Source organism: Oncorhynchus clarkii, chromosome 17 (assembly GCF_045791955.1).
Source record: "Oncorhynchus clarkii lewisi isolate Uvic-CL-2024 chromosome 17, UVic_Ocla_1.0, whole genome shotgun sequence".
NCBI classification, from domain to species: Eukaryota; Metazoa; Chordata; class Actinopteri; order Salmoniformes; family Salmonidae; genus Oncorhynchus; species Oncorhynchus clarkii.
Window position 1 is genome coordinate 68,395,011 of NC_092163.1, and position 20,961 is coordinate 68,415,971.

Genomic DNA, 20,961 nt, shown 5'->3' on the forward strand with positions numbered 1-20,961 from the left:
TAGACCCTGTCTTCCTAGTGGCTTTGGCCAGGTTCAAGATAAAGATCCAGTGACTGAGTGTGTCTAGTCATGGATTTAGCAGATTCATTCCTCAGGGTGTAATTAAAAGTTGATCTTGACAGCAGGAAATGACTTGACACAGGATGATCGTGTAGCATGCTACCAAGATTCCCTTTTGAACTATGATATGCTCTCTTCTCAAAGACACGAGACCTCTTCCTCTGTTTTTTTTATCCCTAAGCTCTAACCCCGATATTCTCTCTCTCTCTCCCCCCCACAGAACTCAATACGGCACAATCTGTCATTGAACAAGTGTTTTCTCAAAGTGCCTCGCTCCAAAGATGACCCAGGAAAGGTAAGAGGACTGTCGGTTCAAACCCAACATACAGAGATGACAGTAAATGGAGTGGGAATAAACAGCTGCTGTCCACAGGTCGATGTAGCAGTCTAGATATATATATGTCCACAGGTCGATGTAGCAGTCTAGATATATAGATATATATGTCCACAGGTCGATGTAGCAGTCTAGATATATAGATATACATATATATGTCCACAGGTCGATGTAGCAGTCTAGATATATAGATATACATATATATGTCCACAGGTCGATGTAGCAGTCTAGATATATAGATATACATATATATGTCCACAGGTCGATGTAGCAGTCTAGATATATATATGTCCACAGGTCGATGTAGCAGTCTAGATATATATATGTCCCCATTACCAGTAAAACATAATCAAAACCTATTTCTTTCACTTGCTGTTTCGTTTTTCATTTGTTCAGTCGTTTCATTCTCAACCAGGATTTCTATGGAACGTCGTTTGGGTCTTTGTTTCAAAGATAACACTATTTGACGTGTCAAATAACACGACATAATCTTTCAGTAGCTATACTTACCAAGCTAACTATAAAGCTAGGTGTCATCATCTATAACCCTCATTTATAAGACTGTTCTTATTTGATTAATGGTGGTCGGACCCATCTATGTGAAGTTAGCCACAATAGTGGACTTTGTGATTGGCCTTCAAAATAAAAGTATGGCATAATTCTACTATTTGTAGTCATTTGCATCACTGTCAATTACATTATTTTATTTTGAAGGCAAACTGCAAATTCCACTTGTGCCTAATATTTATTGTGCTCGCCGCTCTCTCCGCGCTCTCTCGCCGATCTCTCCGCACTCTCTCGCCGCTCTCTCGCCGCGCTCTCTCGCCGCGCACTCTCGCCGCTCTCTCTCCGCGCTCTCTCGCCGCTCTCTCTCCGCGCTCTCTCTCCGCGCTCTCTCGCCGCGCTCTCTCGCCGCTCTCTCTCCGCGCTCTCTCGCCGCTCTCTCTCGCCGCTCTCTATCCGCGCTCTCTTGCCGCTCTCTCTCCGCGCTCTCTCGCCGCTCTCTCTCCGCGCTCTCTCGCCGCTCTCTCTCCGCGCTCTCTCGTCGCTCTCTCTCCGCGCTCTCTCGTCGCTCTCTCTCCGCGCTCTCTCGTCGCTCGCTCTCCGCACGCTGTCGCTCTAGCTCTCTCCTCTCGCTCTCTCCGCTCGCATCGCCGCTCTCTCGCCTCTCTCCGTTCTCGCCTCTCTCCGCTCTCTCGCCCCGCTCTCTCCGCGCTCTCTCGCCGCTCTCCGCGCTCTCTCGCCTTCTCTCGCTCTCTCGTTCTCTCTCTCCCCTCTCGTTCTCTCTCGCCTTCTCTCGCTCTCTCGTTCTCTCTCCCCTCTCTCGCTCGCTCGTTCTCTCTCCCCTCTCTCGCTCTCTCGTTCTCTCTCCCCTCTCTCGCTCTCTCGCTCTCTCGTTCTCTCTCCCCTCTCTCGCTCTCTCTCCCCTCTCTCCCCTCTCTCGCTCTCTCGTTCTCTCTCCCCTCTCTCGTTCTCCCTCCCCTCTCTCCCTCCCCTCTCTCGCTCCCCGCTCCCCTCTCTCGCTCCCCCTCTCGCTCTCGCTCCCCTCTCTCTCTCCCCTCTCTCTCTCCCCTCTCTCTCTCCCCTCTCTCTCTCCCCTCTCTCTCTCCCCTCTCTCTTGCCTCTCTCTCTCGCCTCTCTCTCGACGCTCTCTCGCCACTCTCCCGCCTCTCTCCCTCTCTGCTCTCTCGCCTCAATCCCTCTCTCCCTCTTCCTCTCTCTCTGCTCTCCACACTCACACAGGCTTGAAGTGCTACACCGAGCTATGAACTGTAGAGGATGGGGACTGAATGCTTAATTTCATGTTTTGCTGTAATCCTCTGATGTTGACTCTCCTGGGAGCTGCTCCACTAAATACAAACCATCTATTGCTGTATGGATCCCATTCCAAATGCAGGGCCAACATGCTCGCTTCCTTAATGTTTTATTTGGAATTTCTCTCCCCCCGAAGATAACTTCAAAGAAGCGCTAGCCTCTCTTGATATGTTACATCAATATTGTAATGTGGCAGGAATATGAGCACTGCTGGTTGTATGAGATAGGCGAGAGCCATGTCTTTCTCTGAGATGGAGAGAGAGAGAGATGATGGCAGGCATGGCATACTCCTTTACCAAATCAAATCAAATCAAATTGTATTTGTCACATACACATGGTTAGCAGATGTTAATGCGAGTGTAGCGAAATGCCATGGAGGTAAGGGGATACAGTGTAGTGCCGATACGACTCCCACTGCAGATAGACCTACATATTAATTTACATGATGTTAACTGGTTAGTTTCAACTCCGTGACTAGGGTCTGGTTTCAATGATGGACGCGTTTGGCATAGAGGAACTACATCACTACTTGTAAACAAGAACTGACTTACCGAGTTAAAGGTTAAATGGTTAGACTAAAGGTGAGAACAACAATTCACCTGACACTAGTGAATCCAAACATTACACTGTAGAGGTCGACCGATTGAAGGACCAAAAAAAGCCGATACCGATTAATCGGCCGATTTTTATATTTATATATATGTGACAATTACAACAATACTGAATGAACAATGAACACTTATTTTAACTTAATATAATACATCAATAAAATCAATTTAGTCTCAAATAAATAATGAAACTTGTTCAATTTTGTTTAAATAATGCAAAAACAAAGTGTTGGAGAAGAAAGTAAAAGTGCAATATGCGCCATGTAAAAAAGCTAACGTTTAAGTTCCTTGCTCAGAACATGAGAACATATGAAAGCTGGTGGTTCCTTTTAACATGAGTCTTCGGGCCTCCCGAGAACTACTAGAGATTCTAGGTTCGAGCCCAGGCTCTGTCGCAGCCGGATGGTCCATGGGGCGACGCACAATTGGCCCAGCGTCGTTAGGGAGGGTTTGGCCAACAGGGATATCCTTGTCTCATCGTGCACTAGTGACTCCTGTGGCGGGCCGGGCGCAGTGCACGCTGACCAGGTCGCCAGGTGTACGGTGTTTCCTCCGACACATTGGTGCGGCTGGCTTCCGGGTTGGATGTCCGTTGTGTCAAGAAGCAGTGCGGCTAGATTGGGTTGTGTTTTGGGGGACGCATGGCTCTCGACCTTTGCCTCTCCCGAGTCCTTACGGGAGTTGCAGCTATGAGACAAGACTGTGACTAATTGGATACCACGAAATTGGGGAGAAAAAAAGGGGTTAAATTTTTTTTTATTCAATATTCTAATCTCGGGAGTTGATGGGCTTGAAGTCATTAACAGCAAGCATTGCGAAGAGCTGCTGGCAAACGCAGTAAAGTGTTGTTTCAATGAATGCTTACGAGCCAGCTGCTGCCTACCACCGCTCAGTCAGACTGCTCTATCAAATCATAGACTTAATTATAATATAATAACACACAGAAATACGAGCCTTAGTTTCTGGATTTTACCATATTAATGACCTATCATTTTGAAAACAAAACGTTTATTCTTTAAGTGAAATACGGAACCATTCCGTATTTTATCTAACGGGTGGCATCCATCAGTCTAAATATTCCTGTTACATTGCACAACCTTCACTGTTATGTCATAATTATGTAAAATTCTGGCATATTAGGTGGCCCAAACTGTTGCATATACCCTGACTCTGCGTGCAATGAACGCAAGAGAAGTGACACAATTTCACCTGGTTAATATTGCCTGGTAACCTGGATTTCTTTTAGCTATATATGCAGGTTTAAAAATACATACATCTGTGTATTGATTTTAAGGCATTGATGTTCATGGTTAGGTACAGTCATGCAACGATTGTGCATTTTTCGCAAATGCGCTTTTGTTAAATCGAAGTTGGCTGTCTTTGTTAGGAAGAAATAGTCTTCACACAGTTTGCAATGAATGAGCTAGGCGGCCCAAACTGCTGCATATACCCTGACTCTGTTGCAAGAGAAGTGACACCATTTTTCCTAGTTAAAGGAAATGCATGTTAGCCGGCAATATTAACTAAATATGCAGGTTTAAAAATATATACTTGTGTATTGATTTTAAGGCATTGATGTTTCTGGTTACGTACACATTGGTGCCACGACGGTGCTTGTTAAATCACCTGTTTGATAAATTAACAAGCACCGCATCGATTATATGCAACGCAGGGCAAGCTAGATGAACTAGTAATATCATCAACCATGTGTAGTTAACTAGTAATTATGTTAAGATTGATTGTTTTTTATAAGATACGTTTAATGCTAGCTAGCACCTTACCTTGGCTCCTTGCTGCACTCGCATATCATGTGGTCAGCCTGCCACGCAGTCTCCTCATGGAGAGTGCAATGTAATCGGCCATGATCGCTGTCCAAAAATACCGATTGTTATGAAAACTTGAAATCGGCCCTAATTAATCGGCCATTCCGATTAATCGATCGACCTCTATTACACTGTTGATTTTGTCATTTTCCATTTACTGTACTTTTCACCACATTTGTTGATAACGAAAATGGATACATACAGTAACAATAATATTCTTGGGGAATTTGGGGTAGGTACACCATAAGACATCAAAATGACAAGGGTTTGAGTAAGAGGACATACTGGAGTTTCCAAGTTTTCACACACCTCACCAAGTGTGCTGAGTTCCTAAATCATTTCAATGCACTTTCATGACTCAGTTTTCAACTAGAAGGTGCTTTTTTAAAGCTCTCCTAGCAGTGCCGTGGAGGAACTACACAAGCACATTTTTCTTGGTTCACAGCCCTGTATCCCCACCTTTACACAATAACTTGTTGTTTACCCAATCCATAAACAGTCCATTATAAATCGCAATCTGGGTCATGTGGGCATAATGTTACTGCTTGTTCTATTGCCAACATGACTAGTTAAATTCTAAAATACAATCTTATTGTTTAGGCTTTCAGTAGGCAATTCAGAGAGACAGATTAGTAATTTTGGTGCGCATAGAATGAAGTATTGAGTGCGTTCAGATGTAAGGTGGCAAATTTTCTTAACAATACAACAAACAGGCTAATTCTGTTCAGGACAACCAGGATATGACCTCATGTCATCTTGTAACTACATCAAACATAGTGATCATAAACGTTGACACTGTATTTTACATGGAAATGTGACGTGCACATTTGGACTCACTGGTGTGTGGCTTGCTTGCATTACATCAAAGCGGTATTTATTATGATCCTCAACGTCTCATTTTTCAAAATACATTGAGTCCTCGTAATTTACAGCATTTCCCTCACTGAGACAAGAAAGCGTTATCAAAAGTTGCCCAATTAGCGGTAGGGGGGTCAAATTCATAACTGTAACAATTTCAGTACCTAACTGGGATTTTGTCAAATGAAAATGGTCAAAAAGATAAATAAATGGCTTCTGAGAAAAGCAATTTATCAACAAGAATTTAGCTTAGACTGTCTGGGAGTGGGGAAGGGAGAACTGAAAATTGGCTGTTATTGGCGGAGAGGATTGGAACTCTTTATTGGTCTATTAACTAATTTACTGCATGTTAATGTCACCATAGAAAACCAAAACGCCATCTCACCTAAACAGGCTGATGTTGCAGGCAGTCTTTTCAAATAGCTCTTACACTAGAAGGGCATCATTTCTTTTCACATATATATATATATATATATATATATATATATACACACACACACACACACACACACACACACACACACACACACACACACACACACACACACACACACACACACACACACACACAGTGGGGCAAAAAAGTATTTATTAAAAAGTATCCCACTTAAAAAGATGAGAGAGGCCTGTAATTTTCATCATAGGTACACTTCAACTATGACAGACAAAATGAGAAGAAAAAAATCCAGAAAATCACATTGTAGGATTTTTAATGAATTTATTTGCAAATTATTGTGGAAAATAAGTATTTGGTCACCTACAAACAAGCAAGATTTCTGGCTCTCACAGACCTGTAACTTATTCTTTAAGAGGCTCCTCTGTCCTCCAATTGTTATCTGTATTAATGGCACCCGTTTGAACTTGTTATCAGTATAAAAGACACCTGTTCACAACCTCAAAACAGTCACACTCCAAACTCCACTATGGCCAAGACCAAAGAGCTGTCAAAGGACACCAGAAACAAAATTGTAGACCTGCACCAGGCTCGGAAGACTGAATCTGCAATAGGTAAGCAGCTTGGTTTGAAGAAATCAACTGTGGGAGCAATTATTAGGAAATGGAAGACATACAAGACCACTGATAATCTCCCTCGATCTGGAGCTCACCCCGTGGGGTCAAAATGATCACAAGAACGGTGAGCAAAAATCCCAGAACCACACGGGGGGACCTAGTGAATGACCCGCAGAGAGCTGGGACCAAAGTAACAAAGCCTACCATCAGTAACACACTACACCACCAGGGACTCAAATCCTGCAGTGCCAGACGTGTCTTTGCTAGAGAGCATTTGGATGATCCAGAAGAAAATTGGGAGAATGACAACTCGTCGTGTTTGGAGGACAAAGAATGCTGAGTTGCATCCAAAGAACACCATACCTACTGTGAAGCATGGGGGTGGAAACATCATGCTTTGGGGCTGTTTTTCTGAAAAGGGACCAGGACGACTGATCCGTGTAAAGGAAAGAATGAATGGGGCCATGTATCGTGAGATTTTGAGTGAAAACCTCCCATCAGCAAGGGCATTGAAGATGAAACGTGGCTGGGTCTTTCAGCATGACAATGATCCCAAACACAGCGCCCCGGCAACGAAGGAGTGGCTTCGTAAGAAGCATTTCAAGGTCCTGGAGTGGCCTAGCCAGTCTCCAGATCTCAACCCCATAGAAAATCTTTGGAGGGAGTTGAAAGTCTGTGTTGCCCAGCAACAGCCCCAAAACATCACTGCTCTAGAGGAGATCTGCATGGAGGAATGGGCCAAAATACCAGCAACAGTGTGTGAAAACCTTGTGAAGACTTACAGAAAACATTTGACCTCTGTCATTGCCAACAAAGGGTATATAACAAAGTATTGAGAAACTTTTGTTATTGACCAAATACTTATTATAATATTAATACTTATTTTCCACCATCATTTGCAAATAAATTCATTAAAAATCCTACAATGTGATTTTCTGGAATTTTATTTTCTCATTTTGTCTGTCATAGTTGAAGTGTACCTATGATAAATTACAGGCCTCATCTTTTTTAAGTGGGAGAACTTGCACAATTGGTGGCTGACTAAATACTTTTTTGCCCCACTGTGTGTGTATGTGTATATATACACACACACACACACACACATACACACACACACACAAGGCGAGGACCGCTAGCTCCTGGTGGAAGTTCGTTATAAGGAATAAAAATAGCACATCCGCACCATATTTGTTGAGGTGGTTTGAAGGAAGTAGATTTATTTCGTAGATAGAAAGCGAGATTAAGATGTACGATAAAGACCGTCTATTTACATGGGGTAAGACACGTCCTACTGCGCTGCCATCTCGGAAATAAACAAATAAAAAATAATTATGGCTGCCCCCCGCACCTTTCTGATTCAGAGGATTTGGGTTAAATGCAGAAGGCACATTTTAGTTGAGTGCATTCAGTTGTACAACTGACTAGGTATCTCTCTTTCCTTACCTTGTCACAACACAACTGATTGGCAAAAACGCATTAAGGAAAGAAATTCCACAAATTAGCTTTTAACAAGGTACACTTATTAATTGAAATTCATTCCATGTTGTTGGTTGAGAGAATGCTAAGAATGTGCATAGCTGTCATCAAGGCAAAGGGTGGCTACTTTGAAGATTCATCTCAAATATAACATGTGTTACCATTTTTTTAACACCTTTTTTGGTTCCTGCATGATTCCATGTGTTATTTAATAGTTTTGATGTCTTCTATTATTCTACAATTTAGAAAATAGTAAAAAATAAAGAAAAACCGTTGATTGAGTAGATGTCCAAACTTTTGAATGGTACTACTTATGACTGGTACACAGGAAAATCACATGTTTGACTGCACTGGCCTTTAACTGGTAGGGAATGCTAAGTGTACTGCATATTCCATGTCCTGTATCTAATCTAGACTGAGATGGGGAAACCAGAGAACGTGATGTTGACATGCGTACTGTAGGGAGGGAAAGTCAGCTTCCTTTTTGATTGAAGGTATAACAGTTAAACAGTGCTTCTGGTGAAATCATCACACGGTCATCATGGCCTTTGTTTAGAGACCGAATAGTTGGAGCTTAGTTTCATAGCAGTTGTAGCTTACAATATGGACACACACACACACTTGACTTGCCATGCTTCGCTATGATGCAGTGTATTTGTGAATAATTTAAGAACTCTTGAAATCGAGTCTCATGGGGGCGTGTGGAGAAATGCAGAAACTCCCTTCCCAAGGGTTTGTGCTTAGATTTTTTGCTTAATTAAAAGAAACGCCACCCAGCTCTCTACCGGGACAGTGATTTTGAGTCTACCAGGAGCTCTAATTGAATCAGTTAACCCCTAAAACGGTTGCTATGATCATAACACGGAGCTCAGGCAGCTCACCTTCAGATGTCCTCAGACGTTTCTCTGTCTGTTACTCTCAGCCTTTTACACTGAAGACAACAACACCAAATATACCAACAATGGAATTGGGCTACAGAGCTGAGAGTATAATGGGATTTACTTCAGACATATATTATTATGGGATGTCTATCTCTGGTTGGTTGCACTGTGAATTATTCTCCCTCTGAGGGAAATGCTAATCGACCCCAAGCTTTGAAAATATAAAACATATTTGCTCAACATTGTATTGTTGTTGCAGTGTTTCAAAATAAAAGCCAGGAATAAAACCCAGGATGGTGCTTTAGATGGCAGTAGTACTGTGGTTGGAGTATGGTGCACCTTATTGTATGGATTACATTAGACACAGGTTGTTGAAACCGTACCTCTCCTCTTCTGTTGTCTAGACTGACAATTTCAAAAGAAATATTGAAATGATTTCTCTCTGCTTAGGAGTCCTGATCTCACTTTCCCTTGGCAATTGAGATCTTATCAGGATTAATATGAAATATTTCAAATCATGTGTTGCATGTGGCTTCAGGGAGGAACACCATTGAAAAATACATGAAATGGGGCTGAATACAGAGCTAAATAATGCAGCTGCAGCCCCAGAGCCAGCAGGTCTATTCTCTCCTTGATTAGCCGGGCTCAGACCTGGGCAAAAAGCCAACACGTTGCTCCAGCTCCCAGCCCAGCTGCAGTTGGCTACCTACACTACCTGAGACTGAGGAAGCACTGCTTCAGGAGTAGCTTAGCATTTCACCAGCCACTGTCTAACCATGGAGCATCACAGACGAGGAGAAGCCTCGCCACACAACACTGCTCCCTCCAATATAAAACAAAGACACACACTTATCACACACCACTGTTTACTCTTGGATTGTGTTTTAATAGCATTTGTTAAAGCATGTGTCAGTCCCAAAGAAAAGCCTCCGATTCCTTTACCCTTTTGTCTGGAGATATGAATCCCCCATGTCCAACGCTAACGTTCCCGTGGTATCAGGCCAGGCAGGGCATTGTGTGTTCTTTACTGTGGTCCCTCTCTCCACAGGGCTCCTACTGGGCCATCGACACCAACCCAAAGGAGGACGCCCTGCCCACACGGCCAAAGAAGAGGCCGCGGTCCGGAGAGCGGGTGAGTCCTCCAGACACGCCACGTCCTCCCCTGAAGCTTTGTGTTTTACACATGTAGATACCCTCTCTTAAACAATGCCATCGCCAGTAATGATGAGTGCGCTCATGTGTAGAATTGGGTAACCATATCATACAAAGTCTTCACATACAGATATTCTTTGTTCAATCTCTTGCCGATAGACCTCTGCCTCTCTCTCCTGTATACTGTCTCACTCACATACACGCAGTAGGAGTTTCTCCTCCCTTTATGTAACTGTCTCTGGATGAGTCTGTCTTGTAGCAGGCTCCTCATTAATAAGCTGTGCCCCAGGCTGCTGTTACTTACATACATTGCATTCTGCAGTCTTTTTTATTTTTTTACAAACATCAATTAATGTGCACTGGCTGTTCATTCTGAGCGGGAGCTTTTGTCTTTAATTATGTATGAGTCATGTCCAGTGTAACGCACAGCCTCACTGGTTTAGTAAACTACCCAGATTGACCTGGCTCTGAGGCATCCATCCATCCAACTCTTCCTGGCTGCTGCAGGCGGCAGTCTGGCCCGCTACAAGACATACAGACACAAAGACCCACTCACTCAGTTAACCAGCCACGTGTATGTCTGTGGTTCTAAGATGGGGAGCGGGAGGGAGAGGTGCACATCCTATTCTATACAGTACCTACACCTGTGTGTTTGTGTGTAAATGAGTTTAAATATAGTCATTGGTGTGTAATTCTAAAGCAAAACAAATGCACAGAATTCACGCACTATTCTCCCACCCTCAGGTTTGTGCATGTCTGTTGTTAGTATGACACATGCACACCATCCTCCCATACTACAGATGGGACTGTTGGCCTAAAAGGCATCCCATTAAGTCTCAGACATTTAGAAAATTGTGACTTTGTGAAATCTCATTTATGTTTATTGTGAATTAAAATTGGTATTGTTGCCAGCCAATCCTCTTACAGTAAGCAGTTTTGGCAGACAGGCGTGGTGGAGTTATCTCCCCCAGCGGAGCGCCCGCGACTCGCAGAGAGCAATGGGGGCTCTTCTCTTCATCTCCTCAGGAAATATTTCATATGTGACCTAAATAAAGGTGTTGCTTCTTTTGTTGTTTATAAATGGTTCTGGTGTACTTTACATACTAGAGACCTGCATTCCTCCCTCTTGTTTATAAATGGTCCTGGTGTACTTTACATACTTGAGACCTGCATTCCTCCCTCTTGTTTATAAATGGTCCTGGTGTACTTTACATACTAGAGACCTGCATTCCTCCCTCTTGTTTATAAATGGTCCTGGTGTACTTTACATACTAGAGACCTGCATTCCTCCCTCTTGCCTGGAAGGAAAACTAGCTTCCCAACAAACACGGCAACATATGAGTGTTAAAACCTATGCCTTCGTACTTATGGCTTGAGGTTATGTATTATTCTTAGAGATCGTTAAGAGTGAATATTTTAGTGGTCCTATATTTGATAATTAGATAAAAGTAATACTTTTGCCTCCCTCCCTCCCCCAGGCTTCCACACCGTACACCCTGGAGTCGGAGTCTTTGGGAATGGACTGTATGATCTCTGGAAGTGCCTCTCCAACTCTGGCAATCAACACTGTGACTAACAAGGTAACTACCCAGCATGCACCTGCTGGAACTCTGCACCACCCTGACCCCTCCTTCCTCCCTCTGCCCGCCCACCCACCCACCCACAGCTTGTTCCTCACTGAGAGCAGCACTCAACCGGGATACACACACACACACACACACACACACTACATCTCACGCTGTAACACACAGCTGCACTGCAGCACAAGAAACACTGTATCGATGGATACGCGCACAAACACACACACACACACACACACACAGCGTCACAACAGGGGATTACTCATTCTGTTCAATACGATATTGATGTTGAGTATGGTATTTGAGTTGAGTATCGTATTGAGTATTGTGATGATAACCCTGGTATTGGTATTGAAATCAAAAATCTGGTGTCATGGGGCGGCAGGGTATCCTAGTGGTTAGAGCGTTGGACTAGTAACTGGAAGGTTGCAAGTTCAAACCCCCGAACTGACAAGGTACAAAATCTGTCATCTGCCCCTGAACAGGCAGTTAACCCACTATTCCTAGGCCGTCATTGAAAATAAGAATTTTTTCTTAACTGACTTGCCTAGTTAAATAAAGGTAAAGAAAATAATAATAAAAAAATGAAAACACTACTGTACACACACCTGAAAGTTCGAAGATGCCCAGTGGTCTGGTCTGTCCATGAGATGTGGTTGGGTTGCCTAGCCTGACGACTCACACTAAAGTCCTCATTGAAGTCGTTTGTGGTGACGAGGGGTGTTGTACTAAAGGGGTGTTCACATTCGGTGAGGGGTCAGGCAAGTACTTAGATCCAGATTCGTTGTGGAGAAGAAACAAACGTCTACGGGCGTGCCGTAGCGTTTGGCTGGAGGAGTCTGTGTAGCCTGGCAAGACAGTACTGTGTGTGTGGATGTCTGTTGCCGTATAACCCTCACTGCAGAGAAAGAGCGGGAGAAGCCACAGGGACTGCAAGCTGTTGGCGTTGAATACGCTGTTCACTCTGAAATTGAAATAGGCTTTTTAACCTTAAGCCCTCTCCTCTGGGCCCAGTGGGGGCAGCTCTCTGGAGTAACCTGCAAGAGTTGCTCATTCATTTACTGCAGCGGGCATAAAGAAAATACTGTTTTTTATATAAACTGGGGGAGGGGGGTGCTTTGGGGAAGAGTACTTGAGGGTGGAACCTGAAGTCCCCACAAGGATAGTAAAACGAGGACAATTCTCCCTCGTTGGGACGTTTTCCACATCCCGACAAGAACAAAGGCTATTTTGGGGTTTAGGTTTTGGGCTTAGGGAAAATAGGATTCTGAAAGGAATTACATTTTAGGGCCTCACTAGGATAGAACTGCGTGTCTGTGCAGTAAGGGGGAGTGGTGTGTGTCTGCCCTTTCGGTAGGAGGACTGTCTTTGGCGTGTGAGACGGGCTAGGCTGAGCCCCTATAAAACACACACGTCTTCCCTGCTCTCATCTCAACAAATAATCACTTGCCATCAATTTGCTGGGAAAATTGAGGTTTCAAACCTCAGTTGGACATTTAACACGGACATCCTCCATAGATAACAACAGTTTGATTTCACACATAAGAATCATGGAAAACAAAACACCACAAATTCTGAACATCCCTGCTTCAGGCAAGGTTACAGCGGGGCTGTGTTTGTGTGTGTCTTTTGTTCTCCTGATTGTAACTGTTGCTATGATAAAGTGGAGAAGCAGCAGCAGATCTGAGCCCTACTCCTGAGAGAGCTTGTTTCTCACTGTGTTACACTGTAAACATACAACTGGCCACGCCTCTTTTGGTGCACTGTGCCAAACCACAGGAATTCCCTCTTTCTCTCTCTCTATTTTCCATCTCTATCTCTCATGTTCCTGCCTTCTCTGAGAGGCCAATGGGAGACTGTGTCAGGACTACAGAACCAGTGAGAACCCAAAGACGGTCTGTTAAACGTGCCTCAAGTCTCCCCTGCCTTTCTCTCTCTCTCTCTCTCTCACACACACACACACACGCACACACACACACACACACACACACACACACACACACACACGTTTTAAAACATTTTTCTCTGGTCTATTCTGAGGTAGCTGTTTGCAGTGGTTGTGAATGAGGCAGAAGTCTGGCACTAGAGCGTGATAAAGGAAGGGGGATTGTAGGAAGAAGTGTGTTTACTGAGGAAAAGTCTGCCGTTGCTTTTCTTTCTCCCTCTTAAATCCTGTGAGCAGGGATTCTGCTGAACCCTGGCAGGCATTGTTAAAGACATCTGGGTGAATCTCGCTTTGATTTCATAATCCAAGTCCCATGCTCCAGATTAGAGTCTTATGTAAAAGACACACCTGGCTTTTTACTTAATTTACTGCTAAGAATAGAACACACACTAACTCCTGCTAGTTGCTAGCACCAAATACGCATCAGGATTTACTGTGGCAGGAGCTCCTGCCTGTGTGAGCATGCTTGTCTTTGTGGGACTGGATGACTTTGCGTGTGTGTGAGAGACATGATGACTGAGTTTTGGTCTGACTGTGTGGCGTGCTCGAGTGGGCGTCTTGACTCTGGGGTCTGTGTAAACCACAGAGCAGTGAGGTCTGGAAATCATCACACTGGATGAGGGGAGTAAAAATAGATTGGTGGTTTAAGGCTAAAACCCGCTCATTACATGTAACATTTATATTTCTACAGCGTGCTGTTTGATTAGCATTGTAGTGCTGATTTTCAGACGTGCCTAAGCCCTCAGTCTTAGCTGCTCATTGATTTCCTCCTTCACGCTAATGAACACTGGAGCCAAGCCCACACTGAGTGGTGGAAGGCAAGAGTCGACTAATTAGCTTCGCTTTCATCCCCTTCCCCCACCACACATTCACTACAACACTGGATCCAACACACTCTCCTCTGACTTATTAAAGCACAACATTTTTGTGTCATTCTCTGGCTGAGTGAGAGCCCACAATGACACACTACTGAGGGAGAGTGCTGTGTGTCAGGATTAGTGCTTTTGAGGACAAGTTTGGTTATAAAAAAATTATCACGGATTTCAGTTTTATCTTTTTCAACATTAAATGCATTATGAAATAATGACAAATTATTTTAGTGGAAATTCCAAAGCCAAAAATAGTGAATTGCCAAAACATTGAAAACACTCTTGTCTTTGTCAGTTCCACATTGGGTAGACATCAATAGAAAAAGAGAACATTACTATGAAATAATATTTCAGTTGTGTGTATTACTTGGTTTTTATTTTATGGCTTTATTATTTTTCATTCTTTAAAGCCATCTCTTCTCTTCTAAGGCAGCTAGCCAGACAAACATCTAACGTTCTCTGTGCTCCCCATACTGTACTGTCTTTGAGTCATCCTATTTAGCTAGGCTAGCTTGCTAGCTAGTAGCTGCTTATGCATGCTTCATAGCTGTCTGACAATCATTTGACTAGTTCTTCAAAGTATATATGTTATACTTTCAAGACCGCTTATGAGCAACTACTCCAACTATCAATCGGGTAGAGCTACCTCAAGAACTGTCTCTATCCCTCTCATTATTGTGTTGTGTACATTCTCATGTGGTCCGTGTCGGCTAGCCGTCTCTGTCCTACCCGGGAAGAACAGACAGGATTCTGTTCATTGTAGTTAATTACCATGTTTCTACGCTGAACTAGGTCATACATTTGCCTAATGAAATCTACAACTCCCTTCAGCCCAGCATCCCAGAGAGTTCTTGACTAAATGTATCTTAGGAATGATTTGGTTTCTCTCTAGAGAAAAAGAACGAACTGTGGGATGCTGGGCTGACAGGAGTTGTAGTTTTTCATTAGGCAAATAGTCTACCTATTTCAGCGCAGAAACGTGGTAATTAGCTACTATGGAATTCAAGTAATTGAACTGACATTTGTCAATTAGTTGTTTAATAACCCCACACCCCCCAAAAATTGGGGTAAATTGCTCAGCACTAGTCAGTGGCTGTACTCAGACTGCCTATATAACAGTAACAGAGGGCAGCAGCCAGATCTGGGTTCAAATGGAATGTTCTCTTTCAAACACTGAACGGATGATTAAGCTTGCCTGGTTTGACAGATTTACCGGGTTTTCACTTTTGTGATTATTACATTGGTTCCATTGTGCCAGGCAAGCTCAATCAAGCACAAGTACTATTTGAGCTCAGATCTGGAGGTCAGTCAGGCCTAGACTTCTCTCTGGCCTCAGAATGCAGAGCAGCCTTCATTGTGCTGCTGTGTGTTGGACTGGGAGAGAGGGTGCAGGCAGGACCACAGCCACTCAGCCTGATGAGCAGAGAGCCCTGACCGGACACTGGGCAAGACTGAGCACACAGCACCATCCAGGCTGTTAGTGCTGCTGCCAATCCCTGCCCTGTCACACACACCAGCCAGTAGCATTGCTCGCATAGCTGCCATTCCACACATTCTTTCCGTTTCACAAAATGGAAAAAAATGAATGCACGTCTATTCTCTCCGGATCTCATTATATTCATCGCCAGATTGTTTCTACCACCAGTGCTACTTAATAGCAGTCTGTTGTGTGACACCACAATACACCATTTTTTTCTTTAGCAAAGCCTTTTCAGATGATAATAATGAAGATGGTCGTGTTGCAGTGCTCTGGTTGCTTGCATTGCTGTATTGAAAGGTCAGGGTCTCGGTTGAATTGAAGACCTTTGTTGTCCCAAACCGATTTGCGCTCTGTGAGCAGATGGGTCTGACACGGCCAGTAGTGTGACCTTTAGTTTTAAAAAAGGGACACCCTCCCTTACATTCCCAGAGAGAAGAGCCTTTACCTGGACACTTATTCAGAAGGAGCCCCTGTGGCTCGGGTAGCTGTGGAGCTTCAGAAAATATGTTCCTGGCCAGCCACCCTGTTAGTCCAAAAAAAGCACTCTGATAACATCCAGTACACAAATGCTTTGCATACACACACAGGTATCGAATTCTTAGACACACAACCACACGCACACAAACCAAATTCAGTTTGTTACGGAACAAAACCCATGCCCACCCATTATTTGGGCAAATGGTGCCTCACCATCAGAATGATAATGATTGTATATGGCATGCAGTTATTCGTCAAACCCTGTTGGTGTATTTCTAGGTTGTGTGATGTGCGGTATGCAAGAAAAGCTAACACAGCCTCTTCTTATTCCAGGTGGCATTATACAACCCAGACCAGGATGGGAGTGACAGCCCAAGAAGCAGCCTTAACAACAGCCTGTCTGACCAGAGTCTGGCCTCCGTCAATTTAAACAGTGTGGGCAGCGTGCACAGCTACACGCCGGTAAGAGCTCCCACTGCAACCTCCTCTAACCACAGTATTACAGCTATACACACTGCTAAACACCAAGCAACACAAACAACTACAGGATCCCAGTTCTTAAACATTTAGAACAGCGATTATCAGCTGGTGGGTTGCGGGAGGTTTTGATGTGATTGAGTAAAAAAATATATAATTTATTTTTATTAAATATACTCCATTCTGAACTTCAACGACTAAAACCAGGTATAATGTGTGTAGAAATTATAATGAACCTATATTTTAAAATAATTTAACCTTCTGAAGTAAAATAGTTAAATCATATTATTTTCAAAAAATATTTATTAGCAGCACTATTTAGTGATTTGGTTGATTTTATCGTCTCAAACCAGTAAGCTTCACACAGCAAAGTTAAAATACTCCAAACCATAAGGTATCAATAGTGTTGTTTGGTAATTGCATATCCACGCGTATTGCTAATGTTGCTATTTTGTTTTTTAAAAACTTGTTGATACTTGTCTAATGGCTACAACTAGATAACTACCTAGCAAGATGACGAAGAAACCATTTAATTCACTCTCCATAATCTTATACTGTCAGTGCCAGACCATAGCCAAATGTTTAGCTAGATAGCTCAAGTTGGCATATTCTCTAACTAGCACTACCTAGCTAAGGACACTGCACTAACTCGGCAGCTGTTTCATGGAAATTAGCTAATCCGTTGTGATTCAATTATGTCAATACTAGCTACGGTGGTTAGATAGTATGTAGTGTTGTGTGCATTGTCTGTGCACTTAGCTTGCTACCATCCCATAGCCTACATTACATATGAAGTGTGACTGGTTGATCCGTGGATGCACAGAGAAAATGCCCTCTTTTTTTCCCCTTTTTTCCTTTGCTCCCATAATCTCACTGCCGATGGGTTCTTGCCAGAACAAAAGTGGTACCTGCTGCGTGCCGATCCGGTAGTGACGAACCTGCTGATTATACTTGTAGAATCGCAATTCTTGCCGATGGCCAACAACTTGACTTTGAGCCAATCAGAGATCACGAACCCCCACGTGGGGTCGGCCCGCAGCAGGTACCTATCGGTAGTCTATTGGCAGTGAGATTCTGTGTATTTCATGCTTAACATTCTTCATCAAGAATATGGGTGAAATATAATTAAAAAGGTGGGACTGTAGTTCCATCGTACTTTAATTAGTACATTTACTAGCAATATAGAATTTATTTTTTTAATTACAGATTGTATTTTGGTAACAAAATTCGCAATGCGAATATTGGATTGAGACAGACAACCTTGTTCAATTTCGGTCCTAAGGCAAAACCAGTTGAAAACCATGGATTTTTAGAACATGCATGTCAATCTCTAACCACAGTGCCTCAGCTATACATCAGCTAAAACCAAACAAGCACCACAAATAACTGTCACTGTATCACATTTAGACATACAGGAATTTAGGCAGTGCATGCCAATCTCTTATCACAGTAGATAGCTGTAACCCTGGAACTTAAACAGTGTATCAGCTCCACTCTGAGGGCAGTGCCCCAGGCCAGTTAATTACTGCATATCTCATATGATCCGAGAGACCCAGGAGTTTCCCTTCAGAAGAGCTATAGACAGTGAGAGACTAAAGAGGTCGGGGGGTTGGTGCTCTAGCGCAGAATATCAGGGGGGGTTGAGGGAAAGTGAGAGCTGTACACGCTCTTGGAGAGCAGACAAAGAGAGCTGCTGCCTGTGATGCCTTCCCACCAGAGATGCCCCCTTCTTTGGTGGGGTCCTCCTGCTTCCCAGGGTGCTATTGCTCCAGGCTCTCTGCATCGATCCTTTCAGACTGATGGATGTCCCTCCAGTGCTGCTGCTGAGAGCAGACTGTTTCTTACTGCCTCACTTCAGCCAGGCAGACTCAGACTGAATTCTATAGCAAGGCAATCTATACTATAGCCCACCAGTATGTCTGCAAAGCCCTTTGCTGTGTTAAAGCATGTGTACTCTAACAGCAAGATTACTTTAAGTGATAGCTCCATTATTAGTGTCCTTCACGTGTTAAACCTGGTATGGCTTGAAAGCTACCTCTGTGATGCTGCAATAAATGATATATACTGTTCTTAAACATCTAGTCTACTTCATGTAAATGCAAGGTACCGCCTCAGTTATAGAATAGTGATTTCTCCATATGTGTTTTTCTCATCATTAATGTTATTAGACCGTCTTGTTAGAGGGCAACATTGCCTGCACTCTTATACACCATTGGATAAAATTGACCCTCACACTACTGTACATGGGTAAAATGATTGCTTATTTGTACAAAGCTTTGGTGTTTTTGTTTTAAATACATTTTGCAGGCCATCTATTGTATTGGCTTTGTGTTGATTTTGGTTTCTCTTTTAATACTTTTTGAGAAGGATGCAAGACAAAGGCATGTAGTTGAGGTTTAGTTTGAGGAATGACCACTTTACACACCAGATATTTAGCTGCTTATACATGTTCAATATGGGTTCTTGGCAGATTAATTAGGTTAGTGGACAGGACTAAAATATAAGCCTTGATCTGTTGCACAAAAATATAAACGCATTATGCAACTATTTTAACGGTTGGGAGGGCAAAAGGGCTTTATTACAGACAGAAATACTCCTCGGTTTCATCAGCTGTCCGGGTGGCTGGTCTCAGACGATCCTGCAGGTGAAGAAGCCGGATGTGGAGATCCTGGGCTGGCGTAGTTACACATGGTCAGCGGTTGGACAATACTGCCAAATTTTCTAAAACTACATTGGAGGTGGCTTATGGTAGAGAAATTAACATTTAATTCTCTGGTGGACATTCCTGCAGTCAGAATCCCAATTGCACGCTGCTTCAAAACTTGAGACGTCTGTGGCATTGTGTTGTGACAAAGCTGCACATTTTATTGTCCCCAGCACAGTGCACCTGTGTAATGATCATGCTGTTTAATCAGCTTCTTGATATGCCACACCTGTCAGGTGGATGGATTATCTTGGCAAAGGAGAAATGTTCACTAACAGGAATATTAACAAATTTGTGCACAAAATGAGATTTGCTTTTTGTGCAGATGGAACATTTCTGGCATCTTTTATTTTAGCTCTTGCAACATTGGACCAAACCTTTACATGTTGTTTATTTTTGTTCAGTGTAGAAAAATGTTTTGCATGAAATGTTTGTGGCTCTCTTGTTCTCCAGCAGGTCCATGTGCAGATATCCATTGATGTCTCTGAAACGTATGTTTCCCAGTCAAGAGTCAAGTGTTCGATGGTGTAGTCGGTGCTCTTCACCAGTGAAAGTTGTAGTCTGTGTTTGACTGTGGTAATAGGTTTGTACTGTAGTTAGTATGTTAGACGGAGGTGTGTACCGCTAGGTTGTACTGCATGACGGAACACAGCTGTCAGTGTTAGGTGTAGAGTAGATGTAATTCACTACTCAAATCTCTAATTATCTCTCCTCCTCCATCCCCAGGTGACTAACCACCCAGAGCCGGTGTCTCAGTCGATGAGCCTCCAGCAGCCCCTCCAGCCCCAGTACAACATGCCAGAGAGGGACAAGCAGCTCCTCTTCTCCGACTTTGAAGATCTCAGTGCCTCCTTCCGCAGCCTTTACAAGTCTGTCTTTGGGCAGTCCTTCAGCCAACAGGGTGAGTGCTCGTCAAGAGGGCGGGATGACGCATACCAGTTAGTGGGGCTGGGCGATATGGCCAAAATCTCAAATCCCGACATAGGTCATTTCATATCCTGATGATGATACAAATCACGATATAGCACCTATTTTTTTTGTTCTATAGTTTATATAAAATGACCACATAAAGACCTATTTCTTATTACATTTTGAATTAAACTCAACAAATAAAAAGGTACTTTCTCATTTTATTTAGAACCTTTGTGCAAATTTTCAAATAAGCATGTAACAAAATATAAAATATTAATGTATAAAATCTAAAGAGGTAAATGGAAAACACTTCAACTATAGTTGCAAACAAATTAAACATAAGCCTAAAATATATATTTATTTATTTTTGACAGATTGCCTGTTTTGCATGTTATTTTGGTTTTAAGACGTGTCACATATCAATTTGCATTTGGTACCTTGGGTTGAGTGTTAGCACAACTCATGAAACACCCGTTTCTGGACCGTGTAAATTGGGGCC

At 43.1% G+C, this 20,961-nt stretch overlaps 1 protein-coding gene across 4 annotated transcripts in view; it reads left to right on the plus strand.

Annotated features, from left to right (window-relative positions):
* The window catches only part of LOC139371321 (forkhead box protein J3-like), a 146,101-nt gene that overhangs the window by 115,202 nt on the left and 9,938 nt on the right, over nt 1-20,961 (plus strand). For all 4 annotated transcript variants that reach the window (XM_071111640.1, XM_071111643.1, XM_071111641.1 and 1 more), the window contains exons 3-7: nt 281-355; nt 9,915-9,998; nt 11,497-11,598; nt 16,703-16,831; nt 20,277-20,451. In XM_071111640.1, coding sequence (XP_070967741.1) covers nt 281-355; nt 9,915-9,998; nt 11,497-11,598; nt 16,703-16,831; nt 20,277-20,451 — 565 coding nt within the window. The remainder of the gene's footprint in view (nt 1-280; nt 356-9,914; nt 9,999-11,496; nt 11,599-16,702; nt 16,832-20,276; nt 20,452-20,961) is intronic.